At 41.9% G+C, this 11,450-nt stretch overlaps 1 protein-coding gene across 1 annotated transcript in view; it reads right to left on the bottom strand.

Annotated features, from left to right (window-relative positions):
- LOC109842896 (putative pentatricopeptide repeat-containing protein At1g68930) overlaps positions 1 to 8,366 on the bottom strand; it is a 14,812-nt gene extending 6,446 nt beyond the window's left edge. Inside the window, exon 1 of the mRNA XM_020411805.1 lies at positions 6,311 to 8,366. Within this exon, the coding sequence (XP_020267394.1) occupies positions 6,311 to 8,264 (1,954 nt within the window). The 5' untranslated portion in view covers positions 8,265 to 8,366. The remainder of the gene's footprint in view (positions 1 to 6,310) is intronic.

Raw genomic sequence — 11,450 nt, 5'->3', positions numbered from 1 at the left:
TGTTTGCGATCCTACTCTTGTTGTGCAGCAGAGGTGCTGCCGAAATTTTCACTGCACACAACAAGGGTCAGAAGAGTAGGTGACCAGGTGTTGGGTCTGAAGCTTGTTCGATGGAGGAGATCATCAAGAAGTTGAACCCTGCGGAGGTGTCAACTTTGATGAAGCTAATGAAGTTGTCGGCTGGTGAGAGCGCGACAAAACCATCGAAGAAGTTGGAGCTTCCGACCATCGATCTGAAGCTGGATGGACCTAGTACGTACCTGAGCTGGTCACGGCAGGTGAGATACACCCTTGCAGGGAGGAACCTGGAGGGTTATCTGACAAGAGAGGCGACAGAGCCGGATGAGGACTCGGAAGGACGAGATGAGTGGAAGTCCACTCACATGTTGGTGTATATTTGGCTCCTCAACTCATTGGTCCAGTCGATCGCCGCCACAGTTGATGGCATTGAGAAGGTGAATGACGTCTGGGAGAAGTTGAGGAGGACCTATGATGGAGTAGGGAATAACCTGCGGATGTTCCAGATTAAGGGAGAAATCGACGTCACAGTCCAGGGAGAGCGGACTGTACAGGAGTATGCCACAGAGCTGGAGCGTCTGTGGCTAGATTATGATCACTTCTCACCTCGGGCGAGCTGTAAGAACCCGGGATGTAAAGAGCGGGAGGCCTTCCTACAGGAGAGGACTATGGTATTCCTCAAGGGATTGACATCAGAGTTCGCTCAGCGAATTGCATTGCTACTCGCTCATCCGAAGATTCCCACGTTTGAGGAGGCTGTCTCTGCTATGATCCAGGAGGAGACTCGCATTCGGCTGCAGGTGGGGACAGGTGGACTTCCTGTGGTGAAGTCAGCACGGCCAGCCTCTAGCAACACTGGATCTAGGGGAGAGACTCGACAGTGCTACAACTACGGTGCGGTGGGTCATCTAAGGCATGCTTGCACCAAGCCACCCAAGGAAGGAGATTCGGATGGACGTGGACAGTTCGGAGGTCGTGATCGTGACCGTGGTGGTCGACGAGGTAGATGAGGAGCAGGGAACCGGGTGAATCTGATGGTAGTAGAGGAAGAAGAGGCTGAGGTGGTCTTTACTGAGGAGGATCGTGCTCTCCTGGCGATACTCAGGAGGAAGCAGCAAGTAGCAGGGGATGGAGACTTGAGGAGTGGGACTAAGGAGGTATCCATTTTGTTTTTCACCAGAGGCAACACTGCTACCTATGCTCATCCGACCAAAGGTACTGATGACATACATGCTCTTGCTTTTATGTCTCCCGACAGATCATCAGAATGGATAGTCGACTCCGGTGCGTCTTGACATGTGACAGGTAATGCTAGTGAGTTCTCATCATATACTCACTTAGCATCGCCTGATAGTATTCAAACAGCTGATGGTACATTTCAGCCGGTGGTTGGTAAGGATACAGTCGATTGTACTAGTTCTGTAACTTTGTCCAATGTTTTGCATGCTCTTTCCTTTCCAGTCAATCTTTTGTCCATTAGTTCTATCATCCTCCAACTAAAATACATTGTTTCTTTTGATATTCCCAAGGTGATTTTCCAGAAGAAGGGGATAGGGCGAAGACTTAGGACTGGCACATGGCGTAGTGGACTGTGGTATCTGGATCGTGAATGGCTGGATTCAGCATTAGTGTCAGTCGTAGAGGAAGCAGGAGTAGGATCAAAAATGAGTGTTGAGAGTGAGTTAATGCTTCATCACCAGCGTTTGGGACACTCATCCTTTAGTGTTTTAGGTAGATTGTATCCTTCTTTATTTGAGAAAGCAAATAAACATGAACTTGTGTGTGATGCATGTGAGTTTGGAAAGCTTACTAGAAGCTCTTATGTTAGTTCTGATCATAGAAGTTCTCATGCATTTGACTTGGTACATTCAGATGTTTGGGGGTCTTGTTCCATAAGTTCTATGAATGGATACAAGTATTTTGTTACATTTATTGATTGTTTCTCTCGTGTTACTTGGTTATACCTGATGAAGAATAAGAGTGAAGTGTTTGGGTGCTTCCAAAACTTTCATAAGAATGTTCAGACTCAATACGGAGTAGTGATGAAGGTATTGAGGTCGGATAATGGGACATAGTATACCAACAGAGCGTTTGAAGAATATTTGTCAGCTCAGGGAATACATCACCAGACAACCTGTCCATACATACCAGCTCAGAATGGGGTAGCGGAAAGGAAGAACAGACATCTTTTAGAGGTTGCTAGAAGCATGATGATCTCTATGAATATCCCAGAAACATTGTGGGGGCAAGCAGTATTGACTGCAGCGACGCTGATCAACAGAATGCCCTCGAGAGTACTGGATTGGAAGTCTCCGTGTGAGACGTTGAAGGAAGATAATGGTGGGATTCTTCCACTTAAAGTGTTTGGCTATGTGTGCTTTGTGAAGGACAACAGGCCATCTGTCGGGAAGCTTGCCCCTAGAGCTGTGAAGTGCATCTTTGTGGGATATTCTGCTACTCAGAAAGGATATGTTTGTTGGAGCCCGGTGGAGAAAATGTTGTTTGTGAGCATGGATGTGCACTTTCGAGAACTCGAGCCATATTACACCCGGAAGGTAACTTCATCCGTTGGTAGGGAGCCATATTACACCCGGAAGGTAACTTCATCCGTTGGTAACTCGCCCAATACTAGAAGTATGAGGCGAGAGGAGGAGAATGGCCCAATACTAGAAGTATGAGGCGAGAGGAGGAGAATGGTGAGAGATCGGTGAACAATATGAAGAAATCTATTTCTGTATCGGTTCCTTAGGAGGGAGAATTGGTTGAGAAGGAGCAGGTGAATGAAGAAGAAAAGGAAAATGAGACAAGAGGTGTTAGGCCCACGGTTCAGGGGGAGCTATTAACCTATAGTAGGAAGAAAAAGTAAATTACAGGAACAGTACTTACAATACCACTAGTGCTGTCAAGTCTCTTGCCAACACCTGCCCCGACTCCTGAGACACCTACACCACCACCAGTTTCATCCCAAGGTGATAACATTCCTCTCCCTACTGATAACATTCCTCTCGCTACTCCTCCCACACCAATATCAGTACGGAGGACTACTCGTAGTAATGCGGGAAATCCTCCTGATAGATATGGTTGGGATCTTACCCAATTTGTATCATATTCTAACATCCATCCTGCACATGGGACATTCATTGCATCATTGGACTCTGTTACTGTACCTAACAATTTGCAGGTTGCTAAGAAGGATCCAAAGTGGAAAGCGGTTATGCACGAGGAGCTAGGGGCTCTTGAGAAGAACCGTACTTGGGAGCTAGTAAAACTACCAGAAGGAAAGAGAGCAGTTGGATGTAAGTGAGTCTTCACTGTGAAGCAGAATCCAGATGGACAAGTTGAACGCTACAAGGCTCGTCTGGTGGCAAAAGGATATAGTTAGACATATAGCATCGATTATGATGAGACTTTTGTACCGGTGGTAAAGATGAGCACTGTTCGGACCTTAATCTCTCTGGCAGTAAATGGTAGATAGAAGCTACACCAACTAGATGTGAAGAATGCATTTCTTCATGGAGATCTAGTGGAGGAGGTATACATGGAGATACCACCAGGATTCGGTACAGATCAGACAGTGGGAAATGTTTGCAGATTGAAGAAGTCTCTCTATGGGCTGAAGCAGTCTCCTCGTGCTTGGTTTGACAAATTCAGGAGGGCTATGATTAGTATGGGGTACCAGCAGATCAACGCCAACCATACCGTGTTCTTTCGAATAAGTGGAGGTCACATCACCATACTTACAGTATATGTAGATGATATGATTATTACAGGGAATGATGAGAAGGAGATTGCCCAACTCAAAGTGAGACTGGGTAAGAAATTCGAGGTGAAAGATCTTGACTTGCTTCGATACTTTGTTGGAATAGAGATAGCTCGAGGAGCGGAGGGGATCGTCCTATCCCAGAGAAAGTATGCACTGGATCTTCTCAAAGAGACGGGAATGTTAGGGTGCAAACCTGCAACTACACCGATCGACCAGAAGTTTAAGCTGGGTGCTGAAGCTGGAGAACCAGTTGATCGTGATAGATACCAAAGACTGGTGGGTAGGTTGATCTATCCGAGTCACACACGTCCCGATATCTCTTTTGCAGTGAGCGTGGTGAGTCGCTACATGCATGATCCAAGGAAGGGTCATATGGACGCAGTGTATCAGATTCTAAGGTATTTGAAGAGTGCCCCCGAAAAAGGGCTAATTGTTTACGGTGAAAATTGGTGTATTCATTGCGGTATTCATTATAACTTCGGTCGTTACAATGAAAACAAAAAGATAGTCTTTTTATAAGACTTTTACACAATGAAAATAAAGATTACAACTCTCGTCAAAACAAACACAGAGATCGTTTATCGGTCTTCTGCTTACGTGGGATCTTTGCCTGTGCCGGGGTTTATCCGTGGACGACCGTCGATCTGGATCCGGTTAATGGAAAATTCGGCAGAGCTTCGCCTTCACCGAGGAAATATTTGATTTGAAGCGCTGAGATCGACCAAGCGAAATCAGTGGCTCTTCTCGAGATTAAGACCAAGCCTAATCTCGAGGAACGGACAGGAACGGGTGTCGGACCTCTCGAACTCTCCTTTTTTATGCCAAAGAACTCACCAAGATCTGTCAACCCTCACTGAAATTCGTGCTCCTTTGACTCCACAATCCGGCAGCACCTCCTCGTCTTGATAATCAATCGCCCCGAGAAATGAGCACTCGAGCTCGTATTTATAAGCTTCGAAAGCGATTATTTGGATGAGAATGAATGATTCGTCCTTATCTTCAGTTAATAACTGATTAACCATGTTAGGGGATGATATCAGATCAGTTTGGATGCTCAGGAACCAACAAATCCCGGAAAAACCGTCAAAACCGAACCGGAGTCGAAACAGAGCGCGCAGGACGGATCTGACCCGCGCCGGAATCAACACGCGACAGTCAATCTCGCAACGAAGCGTGCAAGTCAACAATACGATCAAATATGCAAAACGATGAAAAATACAAGTCCCGGAAGAACCGGAAAACACGAAAATCAGCAAAGGCAAAAACACACCGCGCGATACGGATCAAACCGACCCGCGTGAGCGCGAGTCAGATCTGTCATGCGCGCGCTGTTTCGACCCCGGTTCGGTTTTGATGGTTTTTTCTTAGGATTTGTTGGTTCCTGAGCATCCAAACTGATCTGATATCATCCCCTAACATGGTTAATCAGTTATTAACTGAAGATAAGACCGAATCATTCATTCTCATCCAAATAACCACTTTCGAAGCTTATAAATACGAGTTCGCGTGCTCATTTCTCGGGGGGATTAATTATTCAAGACGAGGAGGTGTTGCCGGATTGAGGAGTCAAAGGAGCACGGATTTCAGCAAGGGTTGACAGATCTCGGTGAGTTCTTCGACATAAAGAAGGAGAGTTCGAGAGATCCGAAGCCCGTTTCCCCATTCCTCGAGATTAGGCTTGGTCTTAATCTCGAGAAGAGTCCTGATTTCGCTTGGTCGATCTCAACGCTTCAAATCAAACACTACCTCGGTGAAGGCGAAGCTCTACCGAATTTTCTATCAATCGGATCCAGATCAAAGGCGGTCCACGGATAAACCCCGGCACAGGCAAAGATCCCGCGCAAGCAGAAGACCGATAAATGATCTTTGTATTTGTTTGATAAAGTTGTAAACTTTTTTTATTTTTATTGTGTAAGGAGATCTTATAAAAAGATCAACTTTTTATTTTATTCTAGTTTATTGTAACGACTAAATTTGTAATAGATTCGATAGCAATGAAAACAACAACTTTTGACCCAAACAAACATAGCCATTCTTTATCTTCAGCTAAGAAGTGGCCATTGAGGATGATAGTTAAAATGTTGAATTTTATCTCCTTGAACAGCTGGGCAGCAGGTTTACCCTCCTATCTGAAAATTTTGGAATTCCTTTCACACCAAATGTAATAGATTGTAGAGGTGAGTGCCATTTTCTTAATCTGTTGCTTGAAGCCATTACCCCTCAAAACGAAAGCAATACCATTCTATGATTTGGTTCCAAAAGCAAGACCTCCACTTGAATTGTAACCAATTCATAACCATACCCCAAACATCCCTCGAGTAGTGACAATCAAAGAAAAGATAATCCCTACTCTCAGAACCAGAGCACCAGCAACAAACATTTTCCCTCACAATTCTTCTTTTGAGTAATCTATCTTGTGAGAGCAATCGATCTTGGACTGCTAACCAACTGATAAAGGAGTGTCTGGGCAGATTTGAAGTTGTCCAAACAACATTACACAATGGCACAGCAGAGGAAGCAGGAATAAACCTAATCCCTCCATCTTATCACTGAGTCTCTCTAGTTCAGCATAAATCTTGTCAGAATCAGGATGGGTTTGATCATCTGCTGAGAAAATGTGAACTTTGTTCTTGTACTTGATCCAACTACATCCTGGCTCCTTTCTTACTCCCTTCTCTCTCATTCGCTTTCTCAATTTCGCTACCTCATCCCAATTTTGTCGAGCTGCATACATACTTGATAGCAATACGTAGCTCGCTGGATTCTCGGGTTCAAGCTCAAGAAGAGACTCAGCAGCCCATTTACCAATATCTATATCATTATGAACTCTACAAGAACTCAAGAGCGTAGCCCAACCGATTGCATCAGGGCTACAAGGCATTTGATTTATAAAATCCTTGGCTTCTTGTAATCTTCCAGCTCGCCCAAAAACATCGATCATACAAGTATAATGATCAGCTAAAGGAACAATCTTATGATCATTTATCATAGAATCGAAATAGTTTTTTCCCTTTTCTACTAGCCCGGCCCTACTACAAGCAGACAGAACACCGATGAATGTTACTCCATCAGGCTTTACTCCTTTTGCCAGCATCATTTCAAATAATTCAATTGTTTCTTTGGCTTTACCAAACTGGGCGTACCCTGAAACTAGCGCGGTCCATGAGACTTGGTCTTTGATTTTCATCTCATCAAACAACTGATGAGATTCCTCGATGCATCCACACTTACCATATAAGGTTACAATTGCATTTGACACTGTAAGATATGAAAGCAGGCCTGAAACTATTGCCCTGCAGTGAAACTGTGCCCCCTCTTCGAGACTTGCTATATTTGCACAAGAACTGATCACACTCCCGAGAGTATAATCATCTGGCTCAGTTCCATCCCTCTCCATCTCGATAAAAGCTCTCATTGCTTCTTCACTGAATCCATTCTGCCCATAACCAACGATCATCGCCGTCCATGACACAATATTCTTGAACGACATTTTCCTAAACACAAATTCTGCAGATTTTATACTCCTACATTTTGAGTACATATCAACGAGAGCACTTCCCACAAAAATATTTCCTTCATAACATGTCCTAATTATATATGCATGTATCTGTTTTCCCTCTTTCAATGCCGAAATCCCACCACAAGCAGTTAACACGCTCCCAAAAGTGTACTGATCGATACTAACTCCAGCCTCTCTCATCTCTTTAAAAAATCCCAGTGCTTGCGCTTCTAGCCCATTCTGGGTAAGACCAGTAACCATCGTGGTCCAAGAAATCGAATCCCGTTCCCTCATTTCTTCAAACAACCTCCTCGAGTCCTCAACCATGCCGCATCTCAGAAAACCCGTCAACATAGTATTGTGAACAACAACATTCTTCTCTTCTATCCCATCGAAAACCTTCTTTGCATCGTCAATGAGCGACGCTTTCGAGTACATATCCACCAAAGGGCTACCCACGAACATGTGTGACTGAAACCCGTACTTGATAATCTGGCAGTGGACCTGGCGGCCAAAGGCAGGAGAGCACCGAGCAGACGAGAGGATCAACATGGTCGAGAAAGTGATACGGTTGGGACCCACGTTTCCATTCCTCAACATAAGGCGGTAGGTTTGGACCGCATTATGCGGAGAGTTGTAGGCGGCATAGCCCGAGATAACAGCGTTCCAAGAGATGCCGTCCTTTGATGGCATCAAATCAAAGATTCGCTTCATCTGAGAGAGACCGCCAGACTTGGAGTAGGCGGAGAGGATGGCATTGTAAGAGAAGAGGTTTGGATGGGGAATTTGATCGAACACGTTGCGGGCATATTTGAGGAGATTGGAATTAGAGTAGGAAGAAATGAGATTGTTCAATAGAAAAGTGTCTTGGAGTAAATAGAAGGATTTGAGGATGAGGCAATGGAGTTTTTTGAGTTGGGTTTGGTTATTGGGGTTAGAGCAGAGTTTTAGGAGGGAGGAGTAGTGGTTTGAAAGAGAGGACATGGCGCGAAAAAGAATGAGGGGGCAGAATGGGAAGATCAACGGTATAAAGGGGCAACCAGGCGTTTTGCTTTTTTACTCTTTTGCGTAGATGAATATTTTGTTAATTATTTAGGGTGGGGGGGGGGGGGGAATAGAAAATTTATTTTGATGGAGCAAGAGATACTCCGGTAGTAGAAATTTTACATTGTAATTTTCGCGTCATAACAAGTCAATAATTACAGAACGTCTTAAAGTTTATTTGACTGGGGTACACATTAGAAAACCCACCTTAACTTTTAAAATTTCAGAAAACCCTCCCTTAAATATAGGGATTATCCCAAAGCCTTCCTTTAATTTTTAAATTTTGTCAGAAAACCCTCTTTAACGTTGGGATTTTATTAGAAAACCCCCTAAATTTAGAAAACCCCCTAGATTTAGGGGGTTTTCTAACAAAATCCCAAAGCTAAAGGGGTTTTCTGATAATCCTTAAAATTTAGGGTTTTTTTCTGATATTTTGAAAGTTAAAGGGGGTCTTTTACTAATTGTCCAAAGTTATGAGGTTATTTAATGATAATTAGCCTTTCTTTGACTGCTGAAGAGATACAAAGGAATAATTAGCATTCCTTCACAAAAAGTTAATAGTAAATTTGATAGAAACACCCTAAAAGTTTGGCTCATTGTGAGATAATCCCCTTAAAACTCTATATGTATCATTTAACCCCTAACTCTTAGGGCTTATTAGAAAATCCCCTGAATGTTTCCCATTTTTTAACAATACCTTCCTAAATCAATTTTTCGAAGTTTTCTTTCATAAAAATCACCTTTTTAAAGTAGTGCAAATTGATAGGAACCACCGTTAAAACCTTTTTTTTAATTAAAAAACCATCTTACAAGTCTATTTACTTTCTCTGTTCTCCCTCCCTCATCTCCCACCCTAACTGCCACCACCCATCTCCAGCCCTCTTCCCTCTCCTTACTCATCCATCCTACCTCTGCCATGGTCCTCCTCCCATTGAAGGTAATTCGTATCAATTTCGACTAATATAAAGGTGGTATTCATGAAAATCTTTTCTTCTTTTTTTTTTTGAGAGAAAGGATGGGATACCATAAAGATATCCCAGCCAGCTAAATAACAAAAAAAGGTTGTTACATAATATGTACATATCCCCAACCTAGGATATGTATCATTGTTCAAAATTAACTACATACCAGAAATACAGCTATCCCAAGCTCTAACCACAAGTTAGAGAGTAAGTCAAAACTAACTGTAAAAACACAAAAAAACCACATAGAAACTACTAAATGTTTTGATATCAAAAAACAGATGTGAAAATCCTTTTTGTTTAATGTAAATCGCCCAACTTTTAACATCATTGTCAGAAAACCCTCGAAACTTTCAATATTATTTTTAGAAAACCCAAACATTCAGCATTATTTTAGAAAATGCAAACGAACTTATATAAAGTTTTTTTAAAAGAAATCCATTTTGCCCTTATGGTTGTAATTATTATTTGACAGAGTGGTTTAATTGGTCTTCTGTCTGTCGATTAGCTTATTGAGCTGAATTACTCCAGAGTGATCTTTGTCATAATAGACCTGATATCTTTGTTCAAGGCCTGTTTGGTTGGCCTCATTTATGCTTTGAAAGATGTAGTAGCCCGTCATGTCACAGCAACTTCCCAGCATTATCTTGTTTGTTCGGTTAAATACGAGGCTGACGTGGTACTAAAAAAATCTCAGTTGCTACTCTCTCTATACAATTCCCTCTCTATTGAACCGTTTTCTCTAGATTCGAACTGTTGTTATCAGATCTATATGGACACTGATTTTTCAAGCTACAGTGACTTTCAAGGGTTCTGAAAAAGAAGAATCAAATAGCTAGTACTGTCCAAACAGGCTGGCCGGGCCCGGCCCGGATTTTTTTTTATTTTTTGTATTTTTTATTTTTTTGCTAAAATTTGATTAAAAATTAGATTAATCTTATTATATTTATATGAGTATGTATTAGTATATACTTGCATATTAGTATATAGTTATATATTATATGTAAGTATATATAAATATACATTAATGACCAAATCATACTATAATTATACACGGTATGCATTAGAAATATATATAAGTATATTTAAGTATATATTGATGATAATGTACACTTAAAAATATATATAACTATACATTAATGACCATAAATTATACTATAATTATATATAAAAATATAAAATATATATATACAATATGTATATAATTAAAAATCCAGGTAGCAAGTAGAGCTAGGGGCTAGTCTGGAGTAAACTTACGAGAACTGAGTTACGTAAAGAGCGGTGTTAGAGGCACACCATGAGGCACACCTCCGGTCACACTCCCCCACCTGCTACAGTGCAGGGGGCCCCACAGGAGATTTTTTTAAAAATCTCCTGTGGGGCCCCATGCACTGTAGCAGGTGGGGGAGTGTGACCGGAGGTGTGCCTCATGGTGTGCCTCTAACATTTCTTTATTTAGAACAACCTAATAGTTTTGGAGAAGGAAATCTAATTGGTCCCCGTGTTATGCAATGACCATTTCCAACAAAATGAAATGGCAAAGTACATGACTTTTTTCCTCTAAAAAGCATTAAAATATGATAAAAATACCCCTTCCAAGTTTAGGCTTCATGGGGATCTGGCATTGGGCCGAGAAAGAAAATATAATGAAAACCTGAGGACTTATTTGGGTAAAAAAAAGAAAGCGTCGGACTACTAAGAAAATCAGTGCATGAATAAGGGTCCATTAGATTTTATTCTCATGGATCTTGGGCTTAGTTTTAAATATAGGGTGCTATTTAAACAACTTAATGGTTCGGGAGGCTAATTTCATATTGGAGTTATATCATAAAAACATATAACTGGAACTTTGATTCTGTTTAGGTGCGTTGAATCAGAGACAAGCCTAGAGTGAGTGTTTGAATAAGATTGCCTATTCTATTTCACATGAACATAGAATATGCAGTAGAATAAAAACAAAATATAGCGAGACACGATAATTAGTAATAACACCAACACAAAAACAATCAAACAAGTGACACACGAGATTTTATTGTGGTTTGAATAAACAATCCTACATCCACTTTTCTTTCTCACGAAGAGGTTCTCCTGAATCACGGGCCTGATTTAGTAGGCTTGCGAGACTGTGCCCTAGTTTTAATCCAAAACCAGTTGTCTAACCTAA

Source organism: Asparagus officinalis, chromosome 5 (assembly GCF_001876935.1).
Source record: "Asparagus officinalis chromosome 5, Aspof.V1, whole genome shotgun sequence".
NCBI classification, from domain to species: domain Eukaryota; kingdom Viridiplantae; phylum Streptophyta; class Magnoliopsida; order Asparagales; family Asparagaceae; genus Asparagus; species Asparagus officinalis.
The sequence above is the reverse complement of the archived record's forward strand: the minus strand, read 5'-3'. Positions and strand labels throughout refer to the sequence as shown.